Source organism: Panulirus ornatus, chromosome 48 (genome assembly GCF_036320965.1).
Source record: "Panulirus ornatus isolate Po-2019 chromosome 48, ASM3632096v1, whole genome shotgun sequence".
Classification (NCBI taxonomy): Eukaryota; Metazoa; Arthropoda; class Malacostraca; order Decapoda; family Palinuridae; genus Panulirus; species Panulirus ornatus.
The window spans coordinates 12,726,176-12,744,449 of NC_092271.1; the positions used below are offsets into that span (position 1 = coordinate 12,726,176).

The following is an 18,274-nucleotide window of genomic DNA, read 5'->3' on the forward strand; positions in this document are numbered from 1 at the left end:
AATAAGAGCAAAGTTATTAGGTACAGTAGGGTCGAAAGTCAAGTCAATTGGGAGGTAAGTTTGAATGGAGAAAAATTGGAGGAAGTAAAGTGTTTTAGGTATCTGGGAGTGGATCTGGCAGCGGATGGAACCATGGAAGCGGAAGTGGATCATAGGGTGGGGGAGGGGGCGAAAATCCTGGGAGCCTTGAAGAATGTGTGGAAGTCGAGAACATTATCTCGGAAAGCAAAAATGGGTATGTTTGAAGGAATAGTGGTTCCAACAATGTTGTATGGTTGCGAGGCTTGGGCTATGGATAGAGTTGTGAGCAGAAGGATGGATGTGCCGGAAATAAGATGTTTGAGGACAGTGTGTGGCGTGAGGTGGTTTGATCGAGTAAGTAATGTAAGGGTAAGAGAGATGTGTGGAAATAAAAAGAGCGTGGTTGAGAGAGCAGAAGAGGGTGTTTTGAAATGGTTTGGGCACATGGAGAGAATGAGTGAGGAAAGATTGACCAAGAGGATATATGTGTCGGAGGTGGAGGGAACGAGGAGAAGTGGGAGACCAAATTGGAGATGGAAAGATGGAGTGAAAAAGATTTTGAGTGATTGAGGCCTGAACATGCAAGAGGGTGAAAGGCGGGCAAGGAATAGAGTGAATTGGATCGATGTGGTATACCGGGGTCGTCGTGCTATCAATGGATTGAATCAGGGCATGTGAGGCGTTTGGGTGTGGATGTGTATGTATATACATGTGCATGGGGGTGGGTTGGGCCATTTCTTTTGTCTGTTTCCTTGCGCTACCTCGCAAATGCAGGAGACAGCGACAAAGCAAAATAAAATAAAATAAATATAATAATAAAAAAAAAATTGTTCCTATCTTCACACAGATGGTAATAAAACATCAGAAAATGTACCAAGCAGCATCAGCACAATGCAGATCATCCTTCTATCTTAAAGTGCTTAATATCATAACTAAAGCAATTTGCCATGTGACCGTACCATTCCCAGCCAAGGGATACTTCCACAAAATTTCTTAATGAGCAAAAAAAGTTCCATAATATACCTTCCTATCAGAAGGTGGAAGGGTAATTTTTTGAGTTCCAGAATCAAAAGCACTATTAACATCAGCTATTTACACTATCTACCTACAATTCAATCAATTTCCACTATGCACTCTATCAAAAAAGTTCAAATCCATCTACAATTGGCAACACAATGCCTAATGACATACAATATTTTGAGATAAATACTTCCAAGCTCCTACGACATAATCATGTCATGCTTCTCAAGTGTTAATGGCTCACTCCCCGCATTCTTTTTTTCTGTGATTAACTGCTAAGGACTATATGCACATTCTTATCCACACGAATCATGCAATTAATGTGAGAACAAATGTCTGTCAACTTACAGCCTTTTTCCCAGTGATGTTAGGAGGAAAAGTTGAAAGAAAGGAAAGGTTTTAGAAAATATTACAAATTCCTACACTATTTATCTAAGCCTAATACAGGTACCCCATTGATGCATCAATTGCAAATACATTCAAACTGAAAAGGATAACTTGTATTAATGTTGTTCCATAAAAAAAAAATCCAACCATAATTCTGCACTGAAAACATTTGTAAATACAAACAACTCAATATCAAAAAATATCAAATGTTCATTTACAACTTTTCATTAAACTGGAGAAAAATTACTGAAACAAAAATTAAGCAAGGCTTAAAGTCACATAAATCATATCTAACTCTAAAAATTAAAGACTTCTGATGTATTATCAACACAATTTCTCCTATCACCATTTAAATGCAAATCAATTTCTTTCCATTGACAAATAATACAGCAATGAAGGAAGTGTTTACTGAATTCTGAAGAGCTAAAACTAATTTCCGACTTTCCTACATTTGTGAATGCTTGGATGTGGCAAAAATCTTTATGTGGTAGCCAAAACAACATAATGAATTCTTCATCAAATTATTCAAGTACTGCCGTGTGGTTTCCAACACTTAAAGAAAGGAAAAGATCTTTAATCAAAACACATAAGGAAATTTCTATGTATATCACCCATTATTTGCAAAAAGAGATGGGGAAAATGTTATAAAGTCAAATAAAAGGACTGCAGTATCTTATTACAAATACAGACAATTGTTCTCCCAATGCAATCAGTATCACCTACACATTTGCCATTTTACCTATTTTTCAACCCAGGACTTTTTTTTATCAAGTTCTTGATAATAATACAAACTATTGAAGCATTAGGAGAGGTGCAGTAGGAAGCGCAGTCTCATCAAGAAAGCTGACCAATGTGTGTCGACATGGTTCAGAAATGTGCATGGGTGACAGATGATTAAGAAGGAGTATTTTTCAGGAATATCTTGAGATGGTGATAAAAGAATGGAGCATGGAAGGGTTTGGAATATCAGGGTCTGGATTTTTGCTGTGGCCAACCCTTGGGAATCCCAGGAGGGAACAGGTGCCAAAGATATTACACTGATAGATAATGGCTGAGGCATTTAAGATGAGAGGTATTTACTGCATAGAATGAATTGGATTAATCTAGTATATGGAGAGTGAATTTGGTCACATGAAGTAATTATGTGAAGGTCTGGGAGGCCTGGCTGTGGATGATGGGCTCTAGTTTAGGTGCAATGTATATGACACTACACAATTTGATATGTGCAAGCAAGGCCAGCGTTTATCTGCTCCTGTGGCTCCCCCGCTCAGACAAGAAAGGCAATTAGTTAATAAAAATGAAACATTGCAACAGATTACACACGTAAATTTTTGGATCCATCTTCTAACATTAAAGGAGCTATACTATTTTGCTGAACAAGATTTTGGTCATATGCATTCTCTGTAGGTAAAACAAAAATCTCTATCTGATTGAGGAGGAACAATGTGGTTTTAGGAGTGGAATAAAATATGCAGATTAGGCCTTTCCTTTGAAGAATATGTGCAAGATACATTTACATTTAACAGAAGGATTTGTAATATACATTTATGGATTTGGGGAGAGCATATGATAGGTCTGACAAAGATGCTTTGTGGAAGTTGTTAAAAATATATCATGTGTATAGAAAGCTACTAGAAGGAGTTAGAAGCTTATATCTAGGGAGTAAGATGAGTACACGAGCATGTGTGCGGTAGAGGTGTGTACCGTCACCCATGGCCGTATAAGCTGTACATGCATGGAGTGGAGATGGAGGATATATTTGAGGATCATAGAAAAAGGAGCAAGTTTACAGACTATTGCTGGTGAAGGAGGGCCTGAGAGGCAAGTCAATTACTGTTTGCTGATGACATAGATCTGGTGGTACATTTGAGTGAAAAACTGCAGAAACTTATTTCTGCAGTTTGGTAGTGTGTGAAAGGAGAAAGAAGAGAGCAAATGTGAATAAAAACAGGGTAAAAGAGTTTAGCAGTATGGATAGACATGTTGGTGGGAGTGTAAGATTGGATGAAGATGATTTGGAGCGGGATGTTTTAAATATTGGGAGTAGACATGGGAGTGAATGGTACAGTAGGAGATGAAGTATGCCACATGGTGAATGAGGAGTCTAAGATTTAGTGTGCAATGAGGAGAATGTGGATTGATAGGATACTTCCTGTGATGGCAAAGATGGGCATGTTTGATGGTACAGAAGTCCTGAGAGTGTTGTGTGGGTGCGAGGCATGGGTCCTCGATAAAAAGAGCAAACTGGGTGAATGTGTCAAAAATGAAATGCATGAGGAATAAGAAATAATTGGGTAAGAGAGAGGTGTGATGGTGAGAGAAGTATGCATGATTGAGCTGAAGTGGGTATAACAAAATGGCTTTGAAATATGGAAAAGATGGGTAAGGAAAGAATGACTGAGATGGTTTACATGTCAGATGTGAAGGGAACAAGGAAAGGGGAAATCAAGAAGGTGGAAGGATGGAGTGAAAGATGCTTTGAGACTTTAAGGCCTGAACATGCAGTAGGGTGGAAAGCTTGCAAGGAATGGAGTGAATCAGAATGATGTGGTACAGTGGGGGCAACATGTCAATTGGAGGAACCAGGGAATATGAAGCAGTCTGTGCGACCTAGTTATTAATAGGGGCTCTGGTTTTGGTGCATTACACATGATGGCTAGAGTGACAGTGGGCAAATGTTCCTCATCTGTTTCTGGAGTCAACTTACTAATGCTGAAAACTGCAAACATGTATGAAAAAACTTTATATGATTCTGGAAAAAAAAGTCACACGGTTTCCATTATACAGGCATGGGAAAGTGCTGAGCCAATGTATATAGGCTCAGGCAAGTAGCCAGCAATTCTATGATGATCATGGGTTATTCTAGATGTGGTTTCATTTACATACACCTATATGCAATACATACTTTATGGTGTTTACCAGGCATGATTCCACATATCCCACAAGCCTTTTTAAGTATATATTCCTTTTTACTATATCTCTCTTTCAAACTATTCGCCATTTCCCGCATTGGCAAGGTAGCGTTAAGAACAGAGGACTGGGCCTCTGAGGGAATATCCTCACCTGGCTCCCTTCTCTGTTCCTTCTTTTGGGGAAAAATAAAAAAAAAACACTATGTATTTACAAAGACTAAAGCTCATTACAGGAATAAATGAAAAAAACCTTCTTTGTCAAAAATATGAATAATAATACAAGAGAAACTGCTCCTTTTATCATAAAACTGACAACTGTAATTGCCGATTAAATTTAGCTTTCCACTGTGATGACATAGTTATACTTTGAAAATTCACAGGTGACAGTGATGTGCGATACCTTTTCCTGCTATATTGTTTGATTGCCAGTGGCATCTATGGTCAGGATGTGGAATCATGCATTAGCCGAAAATCCAAATGAGGGTGAGACGGTCTAGAGCCACAATCATGGCTTAGCTCAATACAGTATGTGCGACCATGGAAGTCACCCTGTCCAGTGAATGGGCAAACCAATTACAAAAGATCACAATCATCATCAGACTTACCATACACCTACAATGTATATCAATTTCATTCTTTCTTTCATACAAGTTTACTATTACTCACGTGAGCAAGTTAGTAACAGGAATAGATGAATGAGCCCGAGAGGAAAAAACCCTCAATTGGCTAGTTCGTATGTTCCTTCATTGGGTAAGTTATTCAGGAGGGAAGGATTTCCAGCTCCCAAAATACAGGAGATGTATGGGTAGTATTCTTTCTCCTCTGAATTCTGCCTATACAAAATATGTTTACAGGTTCACTTGCACACATCTAAAATCTAGCTGCCATGTGTAATGTGCTGAAACTAGTGCTTATAAGCAAAAGCCAAGCCCCACCTTGACCTCTTCACATGCTCTGGTTCAGCCTACTATCAACACAATGTACCAAAAATATGTCAATCCAATTCATTCCATCCCATGCATGCCTCTCACCCTCATAAATACTCCATTATCTTCTACATTCCATCTCTCCTCTCCCCGTTACTACATCCTCATGACTGACTTCTGCCCTTAAAGTTCTATCAGGTACCCCAAGACCCCCTTCCTTGCACCTCATTACCGTACTTTTGTTAATGTTTAGTCTGAACTTTTTCCATTTACACACACTTTTAAACTCTGTTTTATTGGTTCAGCTACTCTTGAGGGTTTACAAAAACACCACCATCCCTAAGTTCAAGCCTACATGCCTTCCCGTGATCAACAAGCCATCATCAACTCAGCATCCGAGTAGTCTCATGTATCAATAGGATGCTTTAAGCTCTTTCAAAGTTAGCCACCTGTTTCCTCTGGGCTCAGTTATTCATTTACACTTGCTTTCCTAATCATCTTCCATCTCCCATTATATATCAACTAAGTCACAGCTACTGTCATCGTCATTGTTCACATGAGAAAGACAGACAACAGGAGGCCTGATTGGCCCACGACTGGATTGTCTGTTAAAAAAAAGGTTCAACATAACAAGAAAATGTAATTCCACTTAGCAGTTCTTTTAAGTTATCACTGATCTCCCAGCTTTTGCACATTAGCATTCTAGTGCCCTCATCACTGCTATTGTTTATACAGTTTACTTCTGGCACAGCATACCCGAATTTATAAAATATTTGTCTAAATGACTTTTGAAGGTATTCACAGTCTTAGCATTCACTACATCTGATGGTAACTTATTCCAGTACTCATCAAACCTTTAAGAAAAGCTTTTTCCCATATCTGTACTACATCTTTTAGCTTTGAGTTTTATTCAATATAAACTAGTAACTGTATTTTCTTGTATTTCAAAAAGATGTTCGTAATTTACTTCATTGAACTTGTTCAGAATTTTGAACACTTGGATTAAGCTGCCACAAAGTCTATGTTTTTTAAGGGAGAGGAGATTCAATCGTTCTAGCCTCTCTTCGTATTCCAGATTTCTAAGGGATGGGATCAATCTTATCATGCGTCTTTGTACTTGCTCTAATTTTTTCGTCTTTTTTTTTAATATGGGCACTAAAACTGAACTGCATATTCAAGGTGTGGTCTTACTAGAGAATCATAAAGTGTGAGAACTGTCTCTAATGTCTAGTAACCTGTGTTCCTGGCGATGAAACCTAACATTTGGTTGCCTTTTTTTACTTGCTGCTTGACACTGTTTAGTGTACTTCAGATTGTTGTTAATGACAAGTCCAAGGTTCTTTTCTTCATTTACTTTAGTTAAAGAGTTTCTGAATAGTTTGTAGTCAAAACATATATTCTTGTCTCCAAAGTGCATAACTTTACACTTGTCTACATTAAATTTCATTTGCCATCTGTCTGACCACTCTGCTAGTAAGTTCAGATCTCTTTGAATCATTTTGCAGTTCTGCCTGTGTGCAGCTCTACCTTGTAGTTTAGTATTGCCAGCAAATATGGAGATCTTAGATATGAGACCAAGTCCTAAGTCATTAATGTATATCATGAAATGAACTGGGCATAGGATAGACCCCTGTAGCTAGCACACCACTTGTTATGTTTAGCCAATTTGAGGCTTTGCTGTTTAATACATGCTGCTTTCTTACGGTGAACCTGTCTCCGATTCATGTACAGAGTTCTTCACAGATTCCATGTGCTTTGACTTTACGTAGAAGTCTCTTGTGAGGTACTTTATCAAAAGCCTTTTCAAAATCCAAATATACTACATCAGACTGTACTTTTCATCCTAATTCTGATAAACAACATTACATAATTCCTGCAAATTTATCAGGCAGGATCATCTATTGCAGAAACCGTGTTGGTCATCCGATATTATTTTGTGATCTTCTTTCTTTCAAACTATTCACCATTTCCCGCGTTAGCAAGGTAGCGTTAAGAACAGAGGACTGGGCCTCTGAGGGAATATCCTCACCTGGCCCCCTTCTCTGTTCCTTCTTTTGGAAAATTAAAAAAAAAAAAAAACAAGAGGGGAGGATTTCCAGCCCCCCGCTCCCTCCCCTTTTAATCACCTTCTACGACACGCAGGGAATACGTGGGAAGTATTCTTTCTCCCCTATCCCTTGTGATCTAGATATATGAAAATTTTATCTCATATCATTTTTTCTTCTTTTAACCTAACACTGATATAAGGCTTATTGGGCAGTGGTTCATGCCAAACTTTTTTCTCCTTTACATATAGGAGTAACATTTGCTAGTTTCCAGTCAATTGGCACCTGACCATCTGATAAAGATTCGTTGAATATTTTTGTCTCATGACCTCTTTTAAAAATCTTGAAGCTAAGTTGTTTGGATTTAATTGGTCCAGGTATCTTAGCACTCCAGAGCTCATTGCTTCTCAACCTTCTTCATCAGATCCTTGAAACAATTTCATTAATTGCAGTATTCAAGAAGTTTCTTCAATGCTATGCCATCAATCCCCTATAGAAGATTAAAACAACTGTGTTAGTGAGTAATGTATTGCACCTGTGTAAAAGCCTGGTGTAAAGTAAATATTTTCTTCTATGCTGTGATCTCGTGAACATTAGGTAGGTGCATTACACAGAAACAATACTTTGGAACATTACATAGACATGTTAGGTATTGGTAGTCAACAGGAACATTAAGTTAGAGCCTCTGAAAACACTACTAGAATTGCCCTCTGCCAGTGGCCTGTTAAGCGAGAAGCACTAAAGGCTAAAAAGTGGCTCTGTAGTTCATCAGTTATGGAGACTCACCACAGCCACCCCCTATAGAGTTTCCAAAAGGAATAGATAGATATATAAGAAAAAACTGGAGGAAGTGAAGTGTTTTAGATATCTGGGAGTGGATCTGTCAGCGGATGGAACCATGGAAGCGGAAGTGGATCATAGGGTGGGGGAGGGGGCGAAAATTTTGGGAGCCTTGAAAAATGTGTGGAAGTCGAGAACATTATCTCGGAAAGCGAAAATGGGTATGTTTGAGGGAATAGTGGTTCCAACAATGTTGTATGGTTGCGAGGCGTGGGCTATGGATAGAGGTGTGCGCAGGAGGATGGATGTGCTGGAAATGAGATGTTTGAGGACAATGTGTGGTGTGAGGTGGTTTGATCGAGTAAGTAACGTAAGGGTAAGAGAGATGTGTGGAAATAAAAAGAGCGTGGTTGAGAGAGCAGAAGAGGGTGTTTTGAAATGGTTTGGGCACATGGAGAGAATGAGTGAGGAGAGATTGACCAAGAGGATATATGTGTCGGAGGTGGAGGGAACGAGGAGAAGAGGGAGACCAAATTGGAGGTGGAAAGATGGAGTGAAAAAGATTTTGTGTGATCGGGGCCTGAACATGCAGGAGGGTGAAAGGAGGGCAAGGAATAGAGTGAATTGGAGTCATGTGGTATACAGGGGTTGACGTGCTGTCAGTGGATTGAATCAAGGCATGTGAAGCGTCTGGGGTAAACCATGGAAAGCTGTGTAGGTATGTATATTTGCGTGTGTGGACGTGTGTATGTACATGTGTATGGGGGGGGGGAGGTTGGGCCACTTCTTTCGTCTGTTTCCTTGCGCTACCTCGCAAACGCGGGAGACAGCGACAAAGTATAAAAAAAAAAAAAAAAAAAATAAAGAGACACACAGACAGATCTCATAGACCCTAATTGTTCCCTCAAAAAAAATTTACATTGGAGGCTCTGATCACAGACAAAAATCCACATCACGGCCAGGCCTTAACAGAAATATAGGTAGGTTAATGAAAGAAAAAATAAGAAAAAAGGGAAAGTATTTATGAATTTTGTAGGAAGTGAAAAACCTGTCTCTTAAAATGATTCAGGTCATAATCATTGGGAAAGACGTGAAAGGGTAGACAGTTCAAAGCTTTAAGGAGTAGGGAAAGAAAATGTGATCAAAACAGCCCATCCTTGAGACGTCAATGGCCACACGCTAATCATGTGACGAAGCAGCTTGCTAAGTATTGCCTGGTCTTGCGAGTGGAGGGGGCAAATAAGCAGCTAACTCTCAGGAGCAAAAGCCAAAGTGCTATCTACAGAAGTGGGAAAGTGAGACAACACTGCAATGCAGGGCAAGTTTTGAAGTTAGTTTAGGATAGTTTACAAGTCTGACCACAGAAAAGCAACTGCCAACTAAAATGCAATAAATCTGTCTCAAAGCTAGTAATGGTACACCTTTCAAAGGATTGAGAACTTGTTTTGGAAGAAACGTTTAAACAAACCCCTAGGAAGGTAAGTTTATATGTTGATTAAGGTCACTATGCTTGCTGGTAACCATGTTATCTCAGCAAAGTAATGTCAGCTTGCTGGTAACCATGTTAAATCAGCAAAGTATGTCAATAACCACCATTGTAAAAGGACCTTGTATTCTGGTTAATAAGCCTGATGTTAACAACCATTCATCAGTATTAACTCTAAAAGTCACTCAACAATAACAGGTGAGACAGAGGATGTGTAACCAGCTTCTTTTGTGAGAAGCATGGGTCTTATTGTCTGACAATATCTGAAGGAGAATAAGGGAGCACTTGTGCTTTCTCAAGACAGTAGAACATACAGTCCCTAATTAACAGTGGATATATGTTCCTGAAAACACAATAGAATCACCATACCATTCAGTGGGTTGGTACTGACCTGCCTTATAATTCTCAGGATCCTGAACATTTGTAGACACTCCACTCCAGCCTTCGTTTTCATTCCAGTCATGTATGAAAATTCAACAGTGCATAAATAAACCACACCTTAACCAAATCAGGAAAACAGAAACTCAACCATAGTCGGGGAAAAGGTGAAATAAAAATGAAGGCTAGAGTGGAATGTCTGCACATGTCTAGGATCCTGACATTATGATGATAGTCAGTCAGTATCAACCTGACAGCCAATGGGACAGTGGTGTCCTTGCTGGGTGGAGGTTCCTTACTGGTTGGCAGGCAGACCTGGGCCGAGTAAGCAAATCACTATCATTGAAAAGGCAGCTAAAAAAGAATGGAAGGTTTTTACCTAACCAGTTAGCATGGTGTTAGATTTCTAACCTTTTGAGGTCCTCTCCAGGCCCACAGGATGATATGACCCCAAGAGAAAAGGCAAGTTTAATCCAATACGACATTATAAATGATAGCTAATGCAGAAATTGGTAAACAAGTATGATAAAAAAGAAAAAAACATGCAACTGCATTCGGTCATACTCAGCACATAAACAGCAACCATACTGAGACAGGTTGCCTTTTCCCACTATCACCACAGATGCCTTATCCCTCCTAAGCATATTCACTTGCTGGTTTCCACAACATTGCTGTACACCCATGCATGCTTGGCCCAGAAAAACTGTGGTTGTCTCATGGTACAAAAGATTGTGATCCTGATTTGGTGGATGTTGAACATGATTTTGATGATAATAGGAAAGCGACCATGATTATACTATAGAGGAAATATTAATAGAATGTTCTACATCAAGTAAAGAGGCATATATATGGGTCAGGTCACCGTGCAGTGAATAACAAAACAGCATTAAACTATGAATAATGTGTATATATCTGAAAATAATGAAAACCAAACATAAATCAATAAATAGTTATAAGAATACTCTAAAGCTAAGCCATATGCTCATTGACACATTTTACAAAATTATTATCAGTTATTCACTGGGTATCATGTCTTAGTTTTTACTAAGAGCCTCCAAAAGTGAGAATGTGTTACTAATATAACAAAAAATAATATATACGTGAGTTATGTAAACTAAGCATATGTGTGTTGGTCACTGGGAGCCAAAGTGATAGCACAATCTGTAGTGACAGTAGCTAAAACATAGCTAGAGCATCAAAGGTGAGCGCGCAAATTCTAAATGTCTGTATAGCACCAAATGAGGCACCTTTGTCGTATTTTTTCTTAACTTTTCTTGAGATTTCCTATCAACCGGTAACTAAATATCTTTTTTTTTGGAAAAATCCTTCATGAAAACCAAAAAAATTAGGGGGCTTCAGTGTCTATGGGTTAATCAAGAAACCTTAAGAAATAAAGAGTTGGCAAGCTCTTATTACACTTAAAGCTAGTCATACTCCAGAATAAATTAACTCCAATCACTTAGGAATGCCATATCATTCACTGGAATCCCAGAGAATTACATATCATTACCACACTTTTAACCCATGGGGTCACTACCATGCCTGTTTTCTTTTTACTCAGGATTAATTTTGCAGGCCAAAACTTCACAGTTAATCCTAAACATGTGGAAGGAAATAAACTGTATATAGTCTTAAATATACAAGCCAACATTTCGGCCTGAATAGTCAAGACTGTGCAGTTGATTTTCCATCCACACGTTCAGATTTAACAGAACAATTTGGGCCTTTACAGTTAAACCTCTGTGAAAAACTGATCATGTGTAGTGGCCCTACGGCTGCAGCATACAACTGAAATGAAGTTCATACAGTGCCCAGATATGAAAAATATAAAAAAATACTTTCTCTTAGAGATCATCCCTGACAAAAATACCAATAACAGCAATATTCTTTCCTCTATATCAGTATAAGAGTTGAATGGGGAAGTGTCCTAGCTGGTGGCACTGATGCTCCTTATTCATGTAATCGTGAGACAATTGCAAGTTTTTTTGGTGTGATTTCGTTCAAAAAATCACCGAACACACTTTCAGGTTTCTTTGTGTGTGTGATTTTACACATCCCTCTTGAATCATCTAAAAATTCTTACATATTATTATTAAACACATTATATATTTACATACTTCACACAAAAAATTTCAATACAAGAGGAATCACTCTTTTATTGCTGACAAAAGCTATTACCTTGATGACATAATTACACTCTGACAATTCATGGTTGATTGTGATGTGATATTTTTCCTAAATGTGTTTTTAGGTTCCTAGTGACACATATGGATAGGAGAAGGAGTCATACATCAGCTGGGAAATTAAAACCTTCTGCTAAAATTTTTGCCACTCCACGGGCATGTTGTTACCTGACAAGTAGACCATTCAACTGGTACGGTGCAATCTAAGGGGTAACTACTCATTTACTCAAGAAAAATCTGCTAAGGGGATACTCATCAACATTTTAAGAGCATATTTCCTATAATTACAGCACAAGAGACTATACAGTACCTTTCAAAAGCAAACAAAATTTAAGCACTCTTTTTCAAAGACTTCTCATCAATGTATTTGTGCAGTATCTATCATAGCTCAAAACTTCACCGCATACTCAAATTTGTTTTCTCACATAATTTCGAAATGCATTTCCAAATTATGTTCACTATTTAATTCTACCTTCACAAGAATTCTGTCATTCCACTTCCTTCTTAAAACTAGTTACATTTCCTAAACAGAATTTTCATGCATAATCAACTCTTAAAAACATCATAAACATGTGCATAACTAACACATAAGATCCAACATAATCAGTAACTGTAACACAATTTGAAGTAAACTGTGTATAATAAATGAACAAAGATGGAGACAAAACTAACCTGAATACAAGGCTTTCTAAGATTCACACAGAGACCATCTGCATCCTTACTGTAGTGTTCTACCAGCTCTTGCAGTGTTCTGAAAGTGGTTCTGCGGGCAATAAAGAACCCTCCCTCATCTAGCTGCCGAATACGGTAATGCTTCACTGTATCACCATCTCGTACTGTAAAGAACAGCGTTAAATGCAGTTTTATCTATCATCACCATTTCATTCCTATTTCAGGTACACAGCTTATGAAAAAATCACTTCACCCCTCCCCCCACACACACACCTTTCTATCTATATATATAATCAGCCCATACCTAGTGTGTTAAAGTAAAACATGAATTTCCACATTCATAAAAGCATTTCATACTTTCACTTTACATACTAAGCTGACTCATCAATTAAGACAAAGGTTTTCTTTCACATCACTGTCATACAAAAGATGCTGCCAATGAATTCCATCCCAAATCAATACTCTTAACATCTTCATTTGCAATACCCCTACCTTATTCAAATTTCTCCCTAAATCTATTCACATATTCCATGGTATACCTCTCATCTTTGTTGCACCTACTGGACTGCAATGAACCTTCTTAATCTCCCTATCATCTGTCATGCACAGTACATCACCATATCATTCTAAAAGACTCATCAATACACCTATCTAAAAACTCCTTCACACCACATTTCCATTCTTTCAATTTGTCTACCAAATTTTGACTGTGATAAACAAATTATCCTTCTCTCTAATTTTCTACCTACCTTGACCTACACACACACATGAGGTTTTCCAACATTTATTTCAAACCATTCAGACACAACCCAATTACCCCAACACAAACTCTACCTTTTCTGTGAAGGATATCCCTCAAGCAATGAGATATTCCTCGGGGGAATATCAAAGCCAATATCATTCCTAACTTCATTTTAATGGTAAAAAAGCTTCATATTATCTCAATCTTTTCAAGTGAACCCTTGGATCACTGAACATGTTTGTTCATTAAAGGGGTCACTCTCAGCCAATCAGTAGCTACCAGTAGGTCAATGTTACCAACATACCTGCTCCTAACCATTCAGGGATCACAATTCACATAGCACAGCACTAACCCACATTGGTCATATAATGCAGAGAAAGTAAATTTCTTTAAAAAAGGAGGAGATAAGAGCTAAGAGGAAGAAAAATAAAGAAAAACTGCTTGTGAACCGCTGCCTTACAGAGCATATTCATATGATGAAGGAGGGTTAAACAAATGGCTTTCAAATAAGACAAAAAGTAAAAAAAAAATAGTTATCTTCACAAGTGAATCAGAAGCAAACAAGAATCTTACTCTCTAGGAGGAAGAATCCCCAGAGATAAACAGGGGATCCACAATGTTTAAACTAGAGTACTGTTTGATGAAGGTAGAGGAGTGCCAAAGGCACTGTATCAATTCCCTCTAACAAAAAATTCCTGAGAATGGCTAAACAAGAAGCCACTTTATATACATCATGAGCTCCTGCATAAATCCCAGAGTTAGCTAATGAGAGGTATCTTGATTTGTGCACAAACATTTCTCTCCAAAAGAGGATTAAAAAATTCCAGGATGCACAAATAAATGATTCCTTTTGTAAAGTCTAAATAGTCTGCAGGGGATTTAATTGGGAATAAGGCATAATGCTCTCTTAATGAAATCTATGAATAAATAACAGGCCCATCACAAAATCTGAAGGTTTCATTCTTAGGTAAAGAAGAAAAAAATGGGGTTTGAGTTTATCTTGACCCATAAAAGTTCCTCATTATAAACAAAAAGGTTCTTGTGTTGAACATAGCATGTAATTCACTAAACTCCCTTCTTGGAGCCTAAGGCCATAAGGAGAAGTGTGTTCATATGAAGCTAAGAAGCTAAAGTGCCAGGAAAATTATTAAAATGTAAAGATCAAAGAATTCTGAAGGCTCCCACTTAGGCTGAAAGGGAAAGGGCACTGGCTCTACTCAGAGAGAAAGATCAAAGAAGTTTAACCCTGATAGTGATTGTCAAATTAATACCAAAGCCCAAAGAGTGGTATTCTTGAAGGGCACTTCTATAAGAGACAATAGTTTCTAGCTATGGTCTTGACAAAAAACCTGCTAGAGAAGAACTCAAAACATAAGGTTTCTATAATTTCAGAGATACCAAAATCTTCAAGAAGGGTCACGTATGACTTCCAGATAGAAAGGTACTGTCTTTGAGAAGGGTTAATGTCTATCTAAAATGTTGTCTGTTAATCATTCTCCAAACCTTACTCCATAGATGTGTTTCAGAAAAGCTTATCCAAGAAGCTGAAAAAGAGGAAAAAGATATATAAGATTCCAATAACTCACATACAAACAAAAATTGACTGTTGATCCTGCACTTACATCTAAAATTAAATAAACACGAGGCAGGAGTAACAAACTGGTTCTGGCAGCAAAGAGATCCACTTGAGGTGCCATGCCTATATAAAAGATCTAATTGAAAGTCTCCTTTCGTAATGATATCTCTCATGACACTAAGCTTCGTATCAAGAAAGGCATCCACCTGGACAATGCATACTCCCCTAAGATATGAGTCTTGCAGAATATGGTTCTGGAACATTAACAGGCACAAAATTTTTTTTTTAATTCCATGTGAGGCAATGGTATGCTTGAGCGTTAAGGTGTCTATAAAGAGTGCAAGAATAATATATAGAATGACATGCAGGAAAGAGGTAGCATCAAACAATTCTTGGGTTTTGCATCCTCAAATCCCATTAAACTTGGCAACACCAGGAGAAACATAGTTCAATCTCACAAAGGGGCTTTCATCCTTCCATTATGTGTGAATCTGCTCTGGAGGAAGTCCAAAAGAGACTGAATATGTTCAATTACAAATGTAGCTTTAAAAATACTACAATGTAAGTCAGATTTTATCATTCTAAGGAGATATTCTACATCATCAAAGCCCTAAATATCTCAAGATTAATCAGAAAATCCTCAATGGGAAAAAGGCAGTCTTGATGGCCAAAGAAATGCCTGAGTACCCCACCAAAAGCTGACTTGAAAGCCATGGGGCTCTCAGATGTATCCTGAGAAAGTACAGAGATTACATAACTGACCTCTCTGGGGGCTTGCTTGGCATTAAACAAATTCTTCCCCTTGGGAGAGCTGCAGAAGAGAAAATTCTGAGCAATCAATACAAGCTCCCAATTAATTCATGTCCAACTTAAAAGAACCTTCAGGCAGCAAGTGACCCCCATGATAAAGAAGCAAGGACCAAACATCTGATAAGAGCAGTACGATTTTTTTTTTTTTTTTTTTTTTATACTTTGTCGCTGTCTCCCGCGTTTGCGAGGTAGCGCAAGGAAACAGACGAAAGAAATGGCCCAACCCCCCCCATACACATGTACATACACACGTCCACACACGCAAATATACATACCTACACAGCTTTCCATGGTTTACCCCAGACGCTTCACATGCCCTGATTCAATCCACTGACAGCACTTCAACCCCTGTATACCACATCGCTCCAATTCACTCTATTCCTTGCCCTCCTTTCACCCTCCTGCATGTTCAGGCCCCGATCACACAAAATCTTTTTCACTCCATCTTTCCACCTCCAATTTGGTCTCCCTCTTCTCCTCGTTCCCTCCACCTCCGACACATATATCCTCTTGGTCAATCTTTCCTCACTCATTCTCTCCATGTGCCCAAACCATTTCAAAACACCCTCTTCTGCTCTCTCAACCACGCTCTTTTTATTTCCACACATCTCTCTTACCCTTACGTTACTCACTCGATCAAACCACCTCACACCACACATTGTCCTCAAACATCTCATTTCCAGCACATCCATCCTCCTGCGCACAACTCTATCCATAGCCCACGCCTCGCAACCATACAACATTGTTGGAACCACTATTCCTTCAAACATACCCATTTTTGCTTTCCGAGATAATGTTCTCGACTTCCACACATTTTTCAAGGCTCCCAAAATTTTCGCCCCCTCCCCCACCCTATGATCCACTTCCGCTTCCATGGTTCCATCCGCTGCCAGATCCACTCCCAGATATCTAAAACACTTCACTTCCTCCAGTTTTTCTCCATTCAAACTCACCTCCCAATTGACTTGACCCTCAACCCTACTGTACCTAATAACCTTGCTCTTATTCACATTTACTCTTAACTTTCTTCTTCCACACACTTTACCAAACTCAGTCACCAGCTTCTGCAGTTTCTCACATGAATCAGCCACCAGCGCTGTATCATCAGCGAACAGCAACTGACTCACTTCCCAAGCTCTCTCATCCCCAACAGACTTCATACTTGCCCCTCTTTCCAGGACTCTTGCATTCACCTCCCTAACAACCCCATCCATAAACAAATTAAACAACCATGGAGACATCACACACCCCTGCCGCAAACCTACATTCACTGAGAACCAATCACTTTCCTCTCTTCCTACACGTACACATGCCTTACATCCTCGATAAAAACTTTTCACTGCTTCTAACAACTTGCCTCCCACACCATATATTCTTAATACCTTCCACAGAGCATCTCTATCAACTCTATCATATGCCTTCTCCAGATCCATAAATGCTACATACAAATCCATTTGCTTTTCTAAGTATTTCTCACATACATTCTTCAAAGCAAACACCTGATCCACACATCCTCTACCACTTCTGAAACCGCACTGCTCTTCCCCACTCTGATGCTCTGTACATGCCTTCACCCTCTCAATCAATACCCTCCCATATAATTTACCAGGAATACTCAACAAACTTATACCTCTGTAATTTGAGCACTCACTCTTATCCCCTTTGCCTTTGTACAATGGCACTATGCACGCATTCCGCCAATCCTCAGGCACCTCACCATGAGTCATACATACATTAAATAACCTTACCAACCAGTCAACAATACAGTCACCCCCTTTTTTAATAAACTCCACTGCAATACCATCCAAACCCGCTGCCTTGCCGGCTTTCATCTTCCGCAAAGCTTTTACTACCTCTTCTCTGTTTACCAAATCATTTTCCCTAACCCTCTCACTTTGCACACCACCTCGACCAAAACACCCTATATCTGCCACTCTGTCATCAGACACATTCAACAAACCTTCAAAATACTCATTCCATCTCCTTCTCACATCACCACTACTTGTTATCACCTCCCCATTTACGCCCTTCACTGAAGTTCCCATTTGCTCCCTTGTCTTACGCACCCTATTTACCTCCTTCCAGAACATCTTTTTATTCTCCCTAAAATTTACTGATAGTCTCTCACCCCAACTCTCATTTGCCCTTTTTTTCACCTCTTGCACCTTTCTCTTGACCTCCTGTCTCTTTCTTTTATACTTCTCCCACTCAATTGCATTTTTTCCCTGCAAAAATCGTCCAAATGCCTCTCTCTTCTCTTTCACTAATACTCTTACTTCTTCATCCCACCACTCACTACCCTTTCTAAACAGCCCACCTCCCACTCTTCTCATGCC

General features: G+C 38.9%; 1 protein-coding gene across 1 annotated transcript in view; it reads right to left on the reverse strand.

Annotated features, from left to right (window-relative positions):
• Positions 1–18,274, reverse strand: part of Src42A (Tyrosine-protein kinase Src42A) — a 200,136-nt gene that overhangs the window by 144,697 nt on the left and 37,165 nt on the right. The window contains exon 4 of the mRNA XM_071690578.1: positions 12,811–12,974. Coding sequence (XP_071546679.1) covers positions 12,811–12,974 — 164 coding nt within the window. The remainder of the gene's footprint in view (positions 1–12,810; positions 12,975–18,274) is intronic.